A 19467-nucleotide genomic window follows, 5' to 3' on the forward strand; every position below is an offset into this window, starting at 1 on the left:
TACTTGTAGAGTAGTCAACGTACGTAGTACCTATGGAGGTTTGCTATATGTAGGAGGCGGACTCTAGTGTCGGACTTTAGGTAGCCTATCTTTTTGGTCCGAAATATTCTAATACCTACTTAATAGAAACCATAATGTCACTCTTTGGGACATACCTAGGACCTAGATACCTACATAATGTCGTTCAGTGCAGTGGACTACTCCTGGCTGAATATCGAGTCCTAAATGACCATTCACTCATCTTAGACCTGTAAGATTTACGACCGTTAGGCCTGGGTCTCCTATTTTACGCCGCAGGTCGTGTCCAGCGTCTCGCCGTAGGCCGCGTCACGATGCTCACTATAGAAATGTACTGATGCGGTCTCCCTCACACGCCGACGTTGGCGCGTAGATGTAGTGAGCATCGTGACGCGGCCTACGGCGTGACGCTGGACGCAACCTACGACGAGAAATAGGAGACCCCGGCCTTAACGTTATATTGTTTTTTTTTCATATCAACTCAGGCAGTTATACTTCGCTCGTTGTTAATTTACTAAGTAGATACTTACCTAATTATGGGCATTGTCATGTGGGATGGTATGGAATATGTATGTAGGTACTTATTTCGTAAAGGTATTATTTTACGTGAACTAGCAAGGACATATATCAAAATAAAGTAACGGTGAAGTACTCGTATAAATAGCATATAATGTGGGAACTACTCAATCGTAAGATTATGATCTATACACAAAATGAGCGGTCAAACGTGGTAGTTGACAGACAGAATTCCGTTATACTTTATAAGAAAAAATCTGCTACTGTAATTATAATACATATCGGGATCCTTTCCAAAGAAATCAGAAAGAAAACCGTTAGCTTTCCACATCGCTGAATCGTCAACTTTGACATGCTCATGAGGCGATTTTACTTAAAACGTAACATTTACTTGGCTGGCCACATTTAAATGAAATCGCATTATCGTCACATCTCGCAATTTGGCTACAATCCAAAGTAGTGAAACATATTTGAGCTGTTTGCTAGTTGGATAAGGTTTGTATTGGATTGGAGGAGGAAGTTGGGTGATGTATTCAAATGCATCGTGATTGACATCGCGGCGGGCGGTCACCGCGACCGGTGCTCGGGCCGGGTCCCCCTGCCTCTGAACCACATTGTTAACCCTGACCACGGATCAAGGCTTTCTTGATCGAACACAAACCGATTTAAATTACTGTACGCCTCGTAAAAGTAATTCTTAACGGCATATTTTTGGGAATCATGGGAAATAGTTTATTATTTGGGAATTTCCGTTAGGTTATTGTTGCATGTAGAGTAGACAGATTTGATTTTAATTGAAGATAAAGTCGTTGTTGATAATTGAATTTTGAATGGGGAGTCATAACGTTTCTATCCGAATTTATTTTATACTTAGGTAGGTATAATTTATCCACATAATCCAATGCTTGACTGAATGCCTGACTCTAGGCAACTTCTTAGAAACAAATTGTTAGTATTAAGAGGGTAGCTCGCGATCAAGCGGGCAGTCGCAATATAGCCGTGTGTTGGAACGTACACTAGCCGTTATCATTTTAACCAACTTACCTAAACTAACAGTGGCGACGAATTGAACTTTACGCGTGTGATATTCTGTTATTTAAATATCGTAAAATGGCAAAATCATCCGTGGGTTCATTAAATGTGTTCAATCACGAAACCCAAGATTGGACTTTGTACAAGGGACGGTTAGAACAATGGTTCGAAGATAGTGACGTAGTAGAATCAACAGACAAGTTGGGTTCTAAACGGCGTGCTATTTTGTTAAGTAGTCTGGCGGAGACTACGTATCGACTCACTAGAGACCTAGCACTTCCTAAGGATGTGGGGAAATTGACCTACGATGAAGTGGTCGCTTTGTTGGACGGTCACTTTAAGGTTAAAAAATCATATTAGGTCCTTACATATGAAATTGGCGTTTTGTCGTACTGGCCACTTTGATCTCAAATATTACCTTTATGGTTAGGAATTCCAAATTCAAATTCATACAGATATTTACTCATGCATTTGTGTTTCAAACCCCCTAATTCATTTGTTTTTTCTTCTTTTATTTTTTTCTTTGTGTCACTCTGTTTACAAAATGGAAAACTTGAAATATCGCGTTATTTACGAGTATGGGTTCCACCGTGGCACCAGTGCTGCAGAAACGGCTCGAAGGATTAATGATGTGTATGGTGACGGTGTCGCTAAAGAAAACACAGTGCGTTTTTGGTTCCAACGTTTTCGTTCTGGAAATTTCGACCTGCAGAACAAGCCTCGTGGACGGCCGGAGACCAAAGTTGATAATGAAGAATTGGAGGCTATTGTGGAAGCGGATCCATCGCAAACCACGTCCGAGTTAGCTGCAGGCTCCGGTGTTAGTGATAAAACTATTCTAATCCACTTGAAGCAAATTGGGAAGGTGAAAAAGCTTGAAAGGTGGGTACCTCATGAATTGAGTGAAGCAAACCGACAAACGCGCGTCGACTGCTGCGTTACGTTACTCAACCGGCACAATAATGAAGGAATTTTAAATCGAATCATTACCTGTGATGAAAAGTGGATCCTCTACGATAATCGGAAGCGCTCATCGCAATGGCTAAACCCTGGCGAACCAGCCAAATCCTGCCCTAAGCGAAAATTTACAAAAAAAAAGTTGCTTGTAAGTGTTTGGTGGACTAGTGCCGGTGTCGTTCACTACAGCTTTCTTAAATCTGGCCAGACGATTACGGCAGATATCTATTGTCAGCAACTGCAAACCATGATGGAAAAGCTAGCTGCTAAACAACCGAGGCTGGTCAATCGCTCTAGGCCACTGCTGCTTCAGGACAACGCTAGACCACACACTGCACAACAGACGGCTACCAAATTAGAGGAGCTTCAATTAGAATGTCTTAGACATCCACCGTACTCTCCGGACCTTGCTCCAACAGATTACCATTTTTTTCGCAATTTGGATAACTACTTGCAAGGAAAAAAACTCAACTCCGATGGGGCAGTCCAAACCGCCTTCAAAGATTTTATTGATTCCCGCCCGAATGGTTTTTTTAGTAAGGGGATCAATGAACTACCTATGAGATGGCAAAAGTGCATACATAGCAATAGTACATACTTTGATTAATTTAATATATTTCATTTAAAAAAAAAAACGACTTTATGTTCCTCCTATAGAAAACGCCAATTTCATATGTAAGGACCTAATATAACCATCTTACCTAAACTAACACAAATTTAATAATGAGCAGTAATCATCTTCATTAGTTGTATTACACATTTAATGAGTTCTATAAATAGTATGTTGCAGATGCAGTGTCCGCGGAAGCCGGCAGTAGCGGGTACTTGGCTTGTGCCACCCCACACTTCATTGTCGATTGAACAACACAAAAAACTCTCCCTGCTTGTTTACCCCACTTTTTACCTTTTTTGTTAATTCTTTTTTTTACCTTTGTGGCACGGCGCACGCGGCAACTGCCTTTATAGATATCTCATTGAGGCGTTATGGCACTGCTTTGTGGCGATCATCGGTAACGTAATTCATTTTTAATGTTTAGTTAAATGTTTGAATCGAAGGATTTGTCGATCGGCCCTCTCTATTATATCTTAATTTGTTGACGCTGGATGTTGTGCAATCATTCATCGGATTTACACATATGATCTTTGGTAGTGGCAGGTAAGTTGGTATGTGAAATAAAACTGAAATATCTGAATAATATAAAATTTATTGTATTAAGTTTCTAGCTTTATCAATAAATAGACTTTAATGTATTTTATACGCATGTACACATGAAACTTAATACTGCGACCGTAACCAAAACATCAACAAAAACATAACAATTCTTATCACTCCAAATCATGGTATAAAATTTACCAACCATATTATCTTATGGAAAACTTTTGTTAGTGAATTACTTTTAAATATTAAATGCATGTGTAAGTAGTTATTAAATTAGTCCGTAGAAATATTGCTAGCATTTTATTTTATCATAGGAATTAGATTAGAAGTATGAGCCCACTTTAGTTTTGTATTATGTTTTGTGCAGTGAGCTTAGAAATCTATTGCCTAGGCATTGGGTTTAAATTTGACTTCACTTGACTTGGTCAGCAAGCAGTGTTGATGGATGCTAAGTACTCGTTGTATTTCTTTTCTTGAGCCAGCTGTAGTTTCTGCAGTTTTTTGACGAGTCCCTTGCTGATTTCCTTGCCCTCGTGATCGTGGGTTGGTAAGCCCTGAAACAAAGTATAAGAAATGAGTTACGTATTCTGGGTTTATTGGCCTCGTATCAAAGGTAGTTTATAGATTCATTTTGCGATATATTTTACAGATTTCAATATTTATGTTCAATAATGGAGGTAAAGAATACCAATACCTACATATAAATGTATGTACTTACTGATAAAATGTATTACGTTTAGCATTACGAGATGCAAAATTGGAATTTTATAAATAACTTGGAGTTTTGCTAAAAAGCCTTTTTCAGAAAAAAAACTGAATTTTTGAAGTAAGTATTTTGTTATTTTGAAACACCCCGTATAAATGATATCGTACTAACCTTATCATCGAACTTGGAATACTTGTCGGTCTCCTTTCTAAACATCTCATTGGGCGGGATCTTCTTTTGTTCTTCTTTAGCCTTCTGCGCTTCCAGAAGTTCCTGTTTCTTCTTCAGCTTCTCCGCTTCGATGCGTTTCTTCTCCTCTCGCTCCTTCATCAGCTCTTCTTTGCTCACCAGCTTCACTACTGTCCTGTCTGTAATAGGGTATACGTTGATAAGTTAGGCATACGAAACAATTACATGCATGATGCCGATGGTTGTGATCCCCGAAATGGTAGTTAGAGGTGACCCGCAAGCGAGCATATAGCGTCCCATTTCAGATTGAATGGTATTTTCCATGTCCCACCGTATTTATTATACGCTCGTGTGACACGTGTGCTATATAGCGCCAGCTTCTAGCATTGCCCTACCTTCCACCGTGGAAAAGGACAGCATTTAGCGCGTGGTATCCATTTCGCACAATGACAACATAGCGCGCTGTATTTCGCACATCTGGTAAATGCTCAAAATTCTTTCCTCTTGGAGCGTGAATACGAATCTCAGGATCTAAGATATAGCTTCTCTTACTCTCTAGTATCTTACCAGGTTTATCCTCCAGTCGTACTCCCAGCTCGGGCAGCTGTTCGTCCCTGAGCTGGTCGCAGAGTGCCAGCACCTCCGCCGCGCCCGCCGCCCGCGCCGCGTCGCGCACCCGAGCGCGGAATGTGCTGAGAGCCTCGAGGTACGGCATCACTGTCTCTTCTAGCTGTTGAAGTGTAGGTGGGTGTTAAGGTGGGTACTTGTAAAAGTTACAGACTGTAATGTAACATTCCATTCCCAGCGAGCATGTTACGCATCGCTGTCAAAATCTCGCTGGTTTCCCCGTAACACTACGTACTGAATGCTTCCTGTGTAGCATGTTACATTACACCTCGTAACGGTATCAGTACCCACCTTTAAAAGGATGGCTTTGGCTTAGGAAAGACTTCAGTGGGCTTAGAAATAGACTTGGATGGACTGAAGAAATTGATGTTTAGTGTGTACTCTGTTATTTACTGTGTTTTCTAATTTGAAATGTATATTTATACTCTTTTATGTGTAATATAAAGTGTTTATAAATAAATAAATAGGGTTTCGTCATGTCTTTTTATCTCTCTCCATTTAATAATTTATTCTTTGGCGAACCTCCTTCACTCACTCATTCATTCGTTCCCTTTCCAATTTACTTCATTCACTAAAATAAACACAGTCTAGTACTCTGTACTTACACAAACAGCACTACTATCGCCGACCGGGAACCCGATGTCTCCTCTTGGTCCGTCGATGGTTCCGAACACGTGCAGTATGTCCATAACGAACTCGACCGATCGGTCAATATGGGCGAGCCTCCTTCACTCACTCATTCATTCTCTTTGCAATTTACTTCATTCATTCACTCCTTCCTTACGCTAAACACAGTCTTAAGGGCTAGCATGGGGCGCATTTAAGACGTGACAAAAGTCCTCCGTCGCACTCGCTCTTGAGGCTGCGCGATGTCATTGAGCGCGATGCAAAACTTTTGTCACGTCTTTATTTCGCCCCGTGCTAGCCGTTGTGGTGTACTTACACAAACAGCACTACTATCGCCAACAGGGAACCCGATGCCTCCTCTTGGTCCGTCGATAGTTCCGAACACGTGCAGTATGTCCGTCACATACTTGGCCGCGGTGGTGAGTAGCGGCGAGCTGTGGGGCTGGGTACTGCGCAGGTACTGGTGGGTAGCGGTCACCAGCTCACGCAGGGCGTCTAGAGCGCTGCGCGTGTCTATGTTGTCTGGAATAGGGGTGGAGTGTTAGATTTTGGAACTCTGGACTCACGGCATGGGTCCATTATCTATATAATCTCAGCCCTGTGTTTATGGCGAATAGACATAGGTATAGTAATATTTATCTCCGTCGATAACGGACCCGTACAGCAGGGATTAAAGCACGAATTTGCTCAAGACACAATACCTATATGATTGCTAGAAAAAGGTTTGCATTATTCTTACAATGGTTACCTACATACTTTGATGTTGGTTGATACAATATTGGTACGAAATATATGCAGTTGGCTGTGAAAATAATCAAAATGCTAAACACAGTAGCGCGATTTAGACCTAGGGTTCGAATCCTAACGGAAGAAATTGGTTTACGTACAGATATTAATTTGATCTACGATCTTGGATATTCTGTGTTTGTGTGTTTTTGTAATCTAAAACTGTGTGTTCTCTTTTTATTATTGTTAGTATAAAATATGTACTCAGAAGCAATTTAATTAATTTTCACTTTGTTAGCAGTCAGTAGTGAGGACAGCAATTAATTTAGATGAGTTTCAAGTAAAGAGGAAAAATAAATAGTATTATTTACCAAAGCTTTCCGGATATAATGAAACATTAATTAAATCTTATTTTTATCCTCTTTCATAAGGCTCACATCATAAAATCTGTAACCTCCGAGAGCTCATAGAATATGATTCAACATTTGTACCTACCATAGCTCTGCATAATTCTATCATGAATGTATCGAAACATCGTAATCTAATAAGAAATATTCTAATATGAAAAATTATGTTTGCTATTGCGTTTAATTGAATTTGAATCCCACTTCTTAAAACATTTATCATCTCTTGTGGTCATTCATCATCATCGGTCTTGTTAAATCAGCGAAATGATTGTAACCACTACGAGTTTCAAACCAATAATTTATACAGTGGGTAAAAAAATGTGTTGGTTTATGATGGTAAGTAGTAAGGATCACACAAGGCCGCACGCACGGGATCGCGTACTCGCACTACTCGCGACTGTTTGCTCGCGAGCATCTGTTCGGCCGCACACTACCGGCGGTAGTTCTATGGTACAAGTAGATTGATGATGGTAAACATGAAGGACTCACCACACAGAGCCGCGTGCACGCCCACCCTTGCCCGCGACAGCTTGCTCGCGAGCGCCTGCTCGGAGGCACACTACGAGCAGTAGTCCTATAGTAGCTGATGATGGTTAACATAAAGGACTTACCACACAGAGCGGCGGGCACGCTCTCCCTTGCCCGGGACAGCTTGCTCGCGAGCGTCTGTTCCTACTAGTGATCACACAACAGGCGGACAAATGGTAGCACGTTGCTAAATGATGGTAAGTAATAAGGACTCACCACACAAAGCCGCATGCACGCCCTCCCTCGCCCGCGACATCTTGCTCGCGAGAGCCTGCTCCTCCGCGCCCCACGCGCCGCCGCAGCCCTCGTCGTAGCCGCTGCGGATCGCGTCTTTTACCGTCAGGAAGAACTCCTAGGAATTAATGGATAGTGTGATTTTAGAAGTAGGAACTTGAATAATATAGATACACACACACTACACACTGAGCTTTCAACAGAAAATATCTGACCTAACCTGAAGTAACCAAATTATAAACCTTCATAATAAGAAATAAGCTTATTACAAGAACATAGGAATAGCGGAAATTATATGCAAGAAATATAGCTAGAATAAGAACAGCTTCAATCGAAACACGTTCACCATGTTTCAAAAATAAACAGATAACCTCAGTAAAATTGGTTCTGTATTTTTAGAGCCCCAACTATAACAGCTCAACTATTTATTTACTATCCACTTTAATAAACAATAAACGAACATAAAACCGGTCCCTCTAACTTACATAATCAAAAAAATTCAACCAACTCACATTGAACAGTTTCTCAGTCTGCAAGGCCATTTCCATGGTATTATCCGAGTAGTCCAGCGTATCCTTCCACGAGTGCAGCAGGAAGGCTATCCGCAGCTGCCGCGCCGTGTGCCGTTTGAGAGCATCCTGTATCGTGACGAAGTTCTTGAGCGACTTGGACATCTTGCAGCCGGCGATGGTGAGGTGGCCCGTGTGCAGGAAGTAGTTCACCCAGCCGGGGCAGTCGAAGTGGGCCTGGGGAGAATTAAACGTGTTTAAAGAATATTTAAAGTCGCAACACAGTTATGTTATGTCCCTGATTATTAGCCAGAGGCAAATTAACTAAATAAAGCTTTGAAGCAGTCGAGCCGTCGATAGGAGTGGCCTAAAGAGTGAAATTGGTTAAATATGGAATGGAGAGCGATGACTAGAATTTCTGTAAGAGATTAAAAAAAATGTGACTTGCGGATTCGAAGATTTTTTATCACGTTTGCAAGTAATAGCTATAAAAATGAAGTCCCCCAATACAGTAGCATCGTTAAAGTTTTGCCATGTCGTGCGCATCCTTACTACTTATGCATAAAGTAGTACAATAATAAACAATGCTACCTCACTCTGAGCCAGCTCATTGTCATGGTGCGGGAACTTCAGATCGACTCCTCCGGTGTGTATATCCAGCTTATTGCCGCAGATGTCTGAGGCCATGGCGGAGCACTCGATGTGCCAGCCGGGGCGGCCGAGGCCCCACGGCGACGCCCACGACGGCTCGCCGCTCTTGCTGCGCTTCCAGAGGGCGAAGTCGTTCGGTGACCGCTTCTCCGCTGTGTCGTCTGATAGGTCGCCTGTAGTTATAAGTGCATAAGGGTAATTAAGATGTATGTAGGTTAATGATAACTCTTTCTTATGGTGAGTAGTATTATATAGGATTTTATTGAGGTAAAAGTTTCAAGGTTTGTTAGGCAAGAGGCCTCAACTACACAAATAAAAAGACAACAATACAAAGACTTGTTTTCAAATAACATCAAAATGTCTTATCTACCTTCTCCTTCCTGTAATGACTTGGTGTCACCATAAGCTTCAGGCACAAGTCTAGCATAGTGATGTTTCTCTTTCCCATCAAACTCACTCACACTGAAATAGACTGATCCATTGGATTCATAAGCCAAGCCATTTTGTATAATTTTCTCTATGAATGTAACAATTTGGGGTATGTATTCACTGACTCTTGTTAGAACATCTGGTGGAAGAACCTGTAACCAATAATAGAAATTAATAACTTTAAAATGAAACACTCCATTAACAATAAATTGAATGTGTCCAGCAGTGGAAGATTATTGGCTGATCACAAGGAACCTACATACATACATACATACATATGCTCACGACTGTAATCCCCGAAGGGGTAGTCAGAGGTGACTCGCAAGCGAGTCACCCGCTTTTCGCTGTGCATTGTACTCACGTGATAGGTCGCGAGCCGTATCGCCGTTTTTGAATGAGTACAATGCAAGTTGTCGGGTAAGTGGGCAACCCGACTGTCAGATGTTTTCAAGCCGCCCGAGGGCCTCTAACTAGGCTTAACAACTGCTGCCGAAGCAGCAACCGGGACCCACGGCTTAACGTGCCGTCCGAAGCACGGAAGCGTCCAGAAAAGAACCACTTGAAATCGGTCACCCATCCAATGGCTGACCGTGTCAGTTGTTGCTTAACCTCAGTGATCAGTTACGATCACTGACGCCCGCTCGACTACGGACGCTTGAAGGAACCTAAATACTTAAAAATGTATGATTTATGTAGAATAAGATGAACATATTTACAATATAATAGAGCTAACTTACATTGAGTGCTTTCATATCCTTATGGAACTCATTCTCCCAATACCGAGGTAGTGCTGTGAAGATGGCATTGTCCTGGACAGTAGAACCATGCTTACTGTCTAGCCAATCAGAGAGAGGGTCTTTAGCTGATGACAGAAGGTTACATTTAGCCTTTACTATCTTCTCCTCGTCACCAGTTTCCACTGCAGCCTTCAGGGTTTTCACAGCTGATGCCACACTGAAATTATAAAAAGTAATGAACACATTTTCGTCTTTAACATTGTAAGTAATTTTTACAGGCTGGAATTTTATCTGTGAATAAGCTGAAGCTGTGTAATCTATTATGCTAATTTCATATATTTTTTTACAGATAATAGATGAACCAATTATAAAAAGAAGATGTGATCAATAAACTGGTACAGTTCTGCTCTGCAATATATTGACCTAAAAGTACTTACTTATCCAGCATTTTTTGCATAGCATTCTTTTTATCTGGGTCAGCAGTGTCTTTGACAACTTGTTCATAGTAATTCATGACCGATGTTGCATCATCAACAGTATCATTTAGAGTCCTCTGCTCCTTGGCATACTTCTCATAGAGGTGGTTCTGTCTCGCCCTCTTGATGATCTTGTCATCAATGTCCGTGATGTTCATCACATACAGGATGTCATAGCCAAAGTAGTTGCTCATAATCCGACGTAGAATGTCAAATGAAATGTATGACCTGGAAAATTATAGCAAACCAAATGTAAGTAAATTTGTGTATAATGGGAGTTTTTAATAAATTAAAGAATGCAATAATCATTTTAAAATGGTATGCATAAACTTATACATAGGTATTTTAAAATTATGCTAAGTTTCTTTATAATTGAAATCATAATATTATTCTGAGTAGTAGGTCCTAATTTACCTGGCATGTCCCATGTGGGAGGCATCATAAACAGTGGGGCCGCAACTGTACCAGCTAACTTTGTTCCCCTCAGAGCACACAAACTCCTCCTTCTGTCGGGTCAAGCTATTGTACAACTTCAGCACCGGCCTCTTCTCCTCTCTAGCTGGAGGAGACCAGCTTGGTTGACTTCTTTTAGACATAATTGTATTGGTTGCTCAGTCACCGCATAACCTCTTTACTCTGAAATATTGCAATTACACAAAACTCCTTTTATTGATGTATAAAGATAGTACTTTTAAGACAAAACGTACATTAGTAGAAGACAAAAAACGTGAATATAGGGATTAAATGCCACGTATTTGAATAAAAACACTCACACAACACAAAATAATTTGACGAAGGGCTGATGTTGACGTAATTGACGTTGCGTTTGTTCGCATTATTTGACACTGACAGTTTTGTTTGCCACAGAATACATTTCATCAGAAGAAGGAGTATTGAGCTCAGAATAATAGATTTTTGTACAGTAGATTGAAATCCTTGTCCACACGTGAATTTTTCAAAAAAAAAATTAATGTACTAATTTTACGCTAAAACTAAAAAAGATCCTTTTCTCTTGTTTTCTCTAGATTTCGAACTAATTCAGAATAATGGGGCACAATAAACGTTACGTTGCCAATAACGATTATAAATGTGGCACATCACTACTGTGTGAATAAAAAAATATTTCCATCTCTTTTTAACCAAGGCATCATATAACTAGTAAGAAAGAGAAAAAAATATCAGCTGGATCTTGTTTATGTATAAATGTGCAAAAGTGTGTGTAAATCTTTCTATCAATATATAAATAACCTCACGCACACATAAATATCACTTTGTTTAATTGCATACATTCTTGTGTATTTTATACTATTTTGGACCAGTTAAATCAATCGCATTTCAATTAAAAATGGCTCTCTGTGTCTGCAAATGCCTAAACGTAACATTGGAAAGTGATAAAATAGAGCAGAATGTGGATATTGTGAAACTGGACCTAACACCTACGGAACAAAGGGATATTTTTTTCAGTGAGGTACCGTATAGTCGGTAAACATGTCTTGACCTTGACTTCTATGTGGAACTGTTTTTATAAATACAGAATATTAATTTCATCAATTAGATCTAATAAGCATCAATTTATGAGGCCTTACCTTGCTATCTGACTGCTGCCGATAAGTACCTACTGTGTACACTTGCAGGTTATTTTGGATCTTTCGATGTACCCTACCTTCAGTCAATTAATCAGTCACTTATATCTGAAGTTACCTGTTTATTCACCTAATGATGATGCTTTCAGAAGCTGCTATCATCAGTAGGCAGCCTGAAGATCTCAATCGCACAGTCAGCTCTGACTGGCTCGCGGACAGTGGGTCGTTGGACCATACACTTCTGCCTCGCCTGTGGCCAGACCACCCACGCCACTGCACAGGACAGACCCCACATGGCACTCATCTGCCAAGCCATACAGGTACCTATCATTCAATGTATTTTGTTCTTTATGATCATTTAAAATGGGTCTTTAGTTTGCAATTAAATCGTTCAACAGAGACTTACTTATCCATCTGTCCATCCTAACTGCAACTAAGTTATACATTTTTCTGTTGCAGACAACTGCAGAGAATGTGAACAATTTGAAAAAGTCTAGCAATTTCTCTTCGGTATTCAACTTATTAGTGCCCGAAATGAATGGTGATGTTGAAATGAAAGAAAACATTGACACAAGTAACCTTTTAGTTAGTGATAAGTTAATATGGCCGCCGGCGCAGCAAGTAATAGGAATGCTGAGCAAGCAGCTGAGTCAGACGCTACAGTCACAATTAGAAGCCATTGAAGAAACTGTGCGCCAGTTCAGAGATCAGAAGTATGCGGAGTTTGAAGCTTACAGAGAGAAAGCACAAAGGGACCACAAGATCCTGGCTAGGTAATATTTCACTTTGGCTACTACACTGACGGGCAATGAAAAAGTTCCACTCACAAAATGGCGTCACCAAAAAACCCCAATTTTTTTACACATTTCATTTGAAATTTGAACAAAATATTACCGTTTTTAGTTGGGTATCCTGATGCTCTGTTAAATGTACTTCAATGTTGCAGAAGACATCGTTAAGCTAGCCTTTTCGGTTTAGGAGTAATTGGGTGCTTTTCTCAGTGGAACCTTTTCATTGCCCGTGAGTGTATTATTTGGAGATATATGACCATTCAGTTGATAGTATAAACTGCAAACATACAGTCTCACATGTTTGTCACATAGGATAAAAATACTTTCTCTACATTTTCTTCTGTTATCCACTTATCCTACACTTCTTTGTAGGTGCATACCTCCTTAATATTATCTTTTGTTAGTCTCATGTATAAAGTCCTGAATAAAATAATTTCCAGCATTGTGAGCAAGGCCCGCAACACTGGCTCTGACGGCTGGCGCATGGACACCACGGTGGACAACGGGCCACCCTCACCGCAACTACCTCCCCTACAGAGACGAAGACTGTCTTCTATCAAAGATGCCAAAAAGATCTCCCAGAATCATGTTAAGGTTTGTCACCATTTTTATATGGTTTTGTTAATAATTCTTTTGCTATTAACTTTCCACTCCTTATGAAAAGCCTAAAGTAGTTGTTTTCATGTTTTATGTGGATGATACATATTAATTATGTATAATTATTGTTTTTGTTAAATGTGTGTGTTATGTGAACTCATGTAATAATAATATGTCCAGTGTGAGTGAGAAGATTTGTCCTGGCAAGAAAAATAAGGTATTTCATCATCATCAGTCAGTGACAGCAACAGCAGCGCCATGTGTCTGTCTATAAATAAGTGCCCTTACTTTGTATTTTCAGTGATGGTTACCTATGTTTTTTAAGGAAGAGCTATACTTACTATATATACTTGCACTACAACTACCTCACAATCATATAGACTTACTCTCTTCCATCCAAAGGTTGTCTGGTAGAGATTGCTATAAGCAATAAGGCCGCCTCTTTGTACTGTTTTATTTTTTAAGTTTTGTTTTTTTTTGTAATTTTTGTTCTTGGTGCAAATAAAGTGTTTTGTATTGTATTGTATACTTGCCTATGGTGTGGAGGTAAGAAGTCGAAAGCCATTAATTATTCATATTTTTCTAAAACTTATTTTTTACTTGGTTGTTTCAGCACTCACAACGCAACCTGCCCCCGGAAGAAGACTCGCTAGACGCTGAGGACATCTTCGACCTGGAAGGCATGGACTCGCACCCCGAGATGGGCTCCGATCAAGATGATTACGATTCTGACAGTGAGTATTTTTTTCTGACAGTGAGTTTAATTAGGTATTCGTGTAAGATATTGGCTGGATGAGGAAGGTGAGGAGAGAGTGTTGTAGCGGTCCTGAGCCTGTGTACGATTACGGGTTGACACTGGTGATGATAATACTATTTTATATTGTATGTGGTCGTACATGCACTGCGAAAATTGGCTACCTCAATCACATGAGAGCCCATAAACGAAGCTCTCGCTAGTCAGAACCAGAGATATGTCAACCACACAGTGGCTTTCTTAGCTTAACTTACTTAAGATTGAAAATCATAAATAATGTATTGCATAGGTTGTGATAATACATTCGCGAGCAATTAAAAAGTTCCACTTACAAAATGTCACCAGATGAGCCAATTTTTTTTAAACATTTAATTTTTGCGTAATATTTATGATTTTAGTTTGTACCTAATATTTTGATGATAAATGTACTTCAATACTTTTTTCCGTTTAGGAGTAATTTGGTCAAAGTCACTTTAACTTTTTCAATGCTCGCGAGTGTGCTTTACAACAATCGATGATGATGATGATGTCCTCCACGACGTGTCCGTCGACGGCGACACCTTGTCAGTTCCTGGCATGTGCTCGTACGTGGCTTGCGAAGCCGAACTTGGTCTTAAACGTGCGGCTACAGATGTTGCACTGTAACTGTCCGCTCGTGTTGTAGGTGTAGTTGTAGGACACCTTGGGACGAGTTTTCCGAGCGTGGCGTTTAGCTTCGAGTTCCTTGAGTCGGGCATCTTCGAACCTGGCCGTTAAGATGGTGTGGACACAAGTACGCATGGAAGACTCACGAATGCCTAAATCCGTCTTCTACTCGGAGCTATCTTGTGGAAAACTTAAGCCTGGTGGGCAATACCTGAGATACAAGGACGTCCTAAAACGACATCTAACGTCTTGTGGAATGTCCTGTGATACATGGGAGAGTGATGCCTTGATGCGATCGGAGTGGAGAAAGGCGGTTAAACAACAATCACCTACTAACCCTCCCTCCTATTCCCTCCCCAGACTCAGGCAGCGACGACGAGGGCATCCACATCGCCCGCGCGCGCGCGCCCAGCGCCGCCGACGTGGCGCGCTCGCTGCCCATCAACATGCCGTTCCCGCTGGAGCGCGCCGACCACCGCGATAGGGATGATGACGTAAGATATCTGTACTACTGTCAGCCACAGCCACAGCAGCACAAGTGAGTCACTCGCGAGTCACAGCGCCGCCGACGTGGCGCGCTCGCTGCCCATCAACATGCCGTTCCCGCTCGAACGCGCCGACCACCGCGACAGGGATGATGACGTAAGATATCTGTACTACTGTCAGCCACAGCCACAGCAGCACAAGTGAGTCACTCGCGAGTCACAGCGCCGCCGACGTGGCGCGCTCGCTGCCCATCAATATGCCGTTCCCGCTCGAACGCGCCGACCACCGCGACAGGGATGATGACGTAAGATATCTGTACTACTGTCAGCCACAGCCACAGCAGCACAAGTGAGTCACTCGCGAGTCACAGCGCCGCCGACGTGGCGCGCTCGCTGCCCATCAACATGCCGTTCCCGCTCGAACGCGCCGACCACCGCGACAGGGATGATGACGTAAGATATCTGTACTACTGTCAGCCACAGCCACAGCAGCACAAGTGAGTCACTCGCGAGTCACAGCGCCGCCGACGTGGCGCGCTCGCTGCCCATCAACATGCCCTTCCCGCTAGATCGCGCCGACCACCGCGACAGGGATGATGACGTAAGATATCTGTACTACTGCTAGCCACGGGTTCCGCTCATCTGGCATAATCTTTATTGACCAAAACTCATTTCGCATAACTCGTATGGTCTAAACTTTTTTGGCCGAACCATCACTTTGCCAAGACTTATGTGGCATAAGGCTCGTTTCGTCTAAAACTCTTTAGGCACAATCTTTAAACACCTAAGTTTCGTTTGCTCAAATTTATGTTCGTCTATACCTATGTATAATCTTGTTTCTCCTAATGTTATCTTAATAAATAATATATTAAGTATGTAGTAAATGTACAAATTGTGGTATTTTTCTCCTACATCCCGAAAATCACGATATTGTATGATCAAAAAATCGAAAGTTAACGACCAATATAATTATTACAAACCCCATGAGATCGAAACCTAAAAATAGGTGCGACGACGAGCAAAGCGAGGAGGAGCGTGTTAGGTGCACATGTTCATCAAAACCAAAGCGGAGCGCAGCGAAGCGGAGCGGAGCGTTTTCCAAACAGCGGAAACAATACAAGGCACCAGTTTGCGCTATGTAGGGAGACGCTCCGTCAAAGTTAAAGCCAAACGAATAATATTACTTTGTATAAACCTATGCCATAGCATTACCTATTAGGCTATTCAAGATTTGGCCATACCATTATTAGGCTAAACAATGTTATGCGAAATAACTTTTTACTAAACGAGATTTATGCCATACGATTTTCGGCGTAACGAGACTTTGACCAAACGTTACTATGCAATACGAGATTAGGCAAAAAAATCTTATGCCAAAAAAGGTAGAACCGCTAGCCACAGCAGCACAAGTGAGTCACTCGCGAGTCACAGCGCCGCCGACGTGGCGCGCTCGCTGCCCATCAACATGCCCTTCCCGCTTGAGCGAGCCGACCACCGCGACAGGGATGATGACGTAAGATATCTGTACTACTGTTAGCCACAGCCACAGCAGCAACTCAACATGCCGTTCCCGCTGGAGCGCGCCGACCACCGCGACCGCGACGATGACATAAGATTATCTGTTCTATTCAATTATTTGCGTTTTTGTTAGTGCCTCATCATCATCATCACGACCCATCACGTCGCCACTGCTGGGGCACGGGTCTCCTTCCAATGAAGGAAGGGTTTTTGTTAGTGGTTTACGTACAAATTCTCTGACGCCCGCCGTGCTGTCGTTGTGAACAGCTACATACAAATCTATGAGCTTCATCAAGACGCGCATGCCGCCTCCGGCTGTTAATATTTCCAAACCATGTGTATAGATCGTGTACAGAAAGAAAGCTGTTTACCAGCCACCCACCGTAAAATTGTCATCATTATTGAGACATTTTCTGTTGACTACTGGACATACGCTATTAGGAATCTCTATCGCCACACCGCAGTCACATCGGTCAGGATACTCACGCTGTGCAAATGTAAAAATAAGCTTACCTATAGATGCAAAAAAAAAATCTAGCACGGAATATATATAATGTGCCATATTTCGTAAACTATTTACCTATTAACATCTCTAGAGAGAGAGATAGGTACGTTAGACGTAACACAAATTCCTGTGCTTACAGGAGGAGCCGTCCCAGGACATAGCCGCGAGCATCAAGGCGCTGGCCAAGTCGGTCCACGGCGACGTGTTCGAACTGCCGCGCCCGCGCTTCTCCACGCAGATCTAGCCTCACCCTCTCACTATACATATACACGCATACAAACTACTTATAAGCGACTATATACATACTCTATCATACGCTATCTCTCTCACACGTATGCGAGTGCTTGAGTTTTGTTTCGAGCCGCTTTCTTGGTTAAGAGTTTTACGGGTAGTGTGGCGGATTTAAACGGAAGCGTCAGGTCAGTTATTGTTCAACTGTCTCATCTGCACTCATTGTATTGTGTAGACACGTAATGATGTGTGAACGAGAAACTGCTATGTGCATGTACCTATGGCCTACGGTTGACGGTGGTAATGCCATATTGAAAAGCTATAAGTATCAGATGAGTGAAACTCTTAATTGGAGAAGCCGGCTTCAGTCACGATATGGTGCTTAGTCCGGGTTACAGTTGCAGCCAAGATTTTCATGTTTCAGCCAAAGTTGATTCTATGTATACAAAACGGTTCTAACTGGACACTAGCGTACATACTGTGATCAATACAATGAAGATGACTGTTTACATAAATGAGGCTATACAGAGTTGTTATTCCATAGTTTACTGTCCCACCCTCGCAGCCATGTTTACCGCTGTTTCATAAACATTATGTTTCATTAATATTAAGCGCTGCACGCAAGTTTACATATTGCGAGGCGCAAAGTATGTAAGGGTTATGAACGTGTTGCATCATCAGATATATTTGTGTAGTATGTAAATAAGATTACGTGAATGACATGTCAAATCTATAAATCATTATGCATTGTTAACATCTAAGTCATATCTCCGTTAATTAATAGAGACTATAGAGTTTTCTATTATTTTATTATCTGGTGTTATCTTAATGATAAGAGAAAAAGTGTACAAAAATATTAATACTTGCATTTCTTACTAGTCTTTTAGGGTCACGAAATATAATGTTTCATTTATTAATTTTAATTTTTCGGAAGTTTTTTCCCTTTGAACGCATGGTCAGTTAATTAGGATATTGCACGCCCGTCGCCCGTCGCTCGCCGAGCCGAGGTCATGAACTGTACATAGAATCATTGTTACTCAAGACGAGGATGTGAAAACGTTTTGGAAGAACTTTATTTTTATACCCAATATTTTGGCAATCAGGAATGAGTAATGCTGGCATTGGAAAGGTTTCAGAGATGGAGGTTTCGTTTTGTTTACCTACTGTATTGAATGTTAAAAATAAGTATAAGTAAACAAGTAATAATTATAACTTTAGTTGTTATTGTCTGCTCGAGAGAACAGTGCAGCTGTCGTAAAGGTTAATTGTCTTCCAGCCCCTCTTACCGACATAAATATTATACTTATCTGTTTAGTTCTGTGATGTAATTTTTCAGTCATTTTCCTAAGCCATGGTTAAGAGTTTAGTTTCATTGGAGCGTTGAGATTTAAGAAGGAAAGACCTAGAATGTAATGAATATTAGAAATCATCAATAAATATTGACTGTGAAATCGACTTTTATTTCTATTCTTGTTTTGGTTTGGTTGATGCATAGAAGATAGAAGTATTAAACTAATGGTTTGACGTGAATGAAAAGTAGATAGGTGGAAGTGATTGGTAGTAGATCATTTTACGTTCGGAGTCCTTCGAGCGCGAGTCCCACTTACAGCCATTTATTTTATTTTACCTTCAGAATGATGTGCAGTATCTTAACCAACATCTGTTGTGCTAACTGCAAGTGTTCCTTATTTAGATAAATAAATAATTAAACCTCATGATTAGGAACTCTTTTCATTCTCTATGCATATACTACCTTTGTTGTCTATGGCATTACTTATCTGTGACGTCATGGTGACGTCACGTTGTCATTGCCGCGGGCTGCCAGTAACC

The 19467-nt window shown here is 41.3% G+C and overlaps 2 protein-coding genes across 2 annotated transcripts; one reads left to right on the plus strand and one right to left on the minus strand.

Annotated features, from left to right (window-relative positions):
- Positions 1–3710: 3710 nt before the first annotated feature.
- LOC105397950 (cysteine--tRNA ligase, cytoplasmic) lies at positions 3711–11295 on the minus strand. The gene is made up of 11 exons (XM_048625110.1): positions 10943–11295; positions 10490–10756; positions 10053–10269; positions 9257–9467; positions 8827–9059; positions 8239–8472; positions 7709–7844; positions 6148–6353; positions 5145–5307; positions 4560–4756; positions 3711–4236 (listed from the first exon to the last, which is right to left on the minus strand). The coding sequence occupies exons 1-11, from the start codon at positions 11122–11124 to the stop codon at positions 4108–4110; spliced, it is 2175 nt and encodes a 724-aa protein (XP_048481067.1). The 5' UTR covers positions 11125–11295; the 3' UTR covers positions 3711–4107.
- A 479-nt stretch (positions 11296–11774) lies between these two features.
- LOC105397952 lies at positions 11775–19088 on the plus strand. The gene is made up of 7 exons (XM_038112178.2): positions 11775–11996; positions 12261–12431; positions 12571–12884; positions 13343–13496; positions 14113–14233; positions 15259–15392; positions 17546–19088. Exons 1-7 carry the CDS (start codon positions 11874–11876, stop codon positions 17648–17650), a joined length of 1122 nt encoding a protein of 373 aa, XP_037968106.2. The 5' UTR covers positions 11775–11873; the 3' UTR covers positions 17651–19088.
- The last annotated feature ends 379 nt before the right edge of the window (positions 19089–19467 follow it).

The sequence above is a fragment of the Plutella xylostella genome, chromosome 13 (assembly GCF_932276165.1).
Source record: "Plutella xylostella chromosome 13, ilPluXylo3.1, whole genome shotgun sequence".
In the NCBI taxonomy this organism is placed as follows: domain Eukaryota; kingdom Metazoa; phylum Arthropoda; class Insecta; order Lepidoptera; family Plutellidae; genus Plutella; species Plutella xylostella.

Bases quoted from the DNA above. Each gene is read 5' to 3' on its own strand.
- LOC105397950 (XM_048625110.1), bottom strand. From the start codon at position 11,124: ATGTCTAAAAGAAGTCAACCAAGCTGGTCTCCTCCAGCTAGAGAGGAG. The intron at 9,468-10,052 runs GTAAGTTAGCTC...TATTGGTTACAG, and splicing joins AGGATATGAAAGCACTCAAT to GTTCTTCCACCAGATGTTCT. The intron at 8,473-8,826 runs GTAGCATTGTTT...AATTCTCCCCAG, and splicing joins ATGAGCTGGCTCAGAGTGAG to GCCCACTTCGACTGCCCCGG.
- LOC105397952 (XM_038112178.2), top strand. From the start codon at position 11,874: ATGGCTCTCTGTGTCTGCAAATGCCTAAACGTAACATTGGAAAGTGAT. The intron at 12,885-13,342 runs GTAATATTTCAC...AATAATTTCCAG, and splicing joins GACCACAAGATCCTGGCTAG to CATTGTGAGCAAGGCCCGCA. The intron at 13,497-14,112 runs GTTTGTCACCAT...TGGTTGTTTCAG, and splicing joins TCTCCCAGAATCATGTTAAG to CACTCACAACGCAACCTGCC.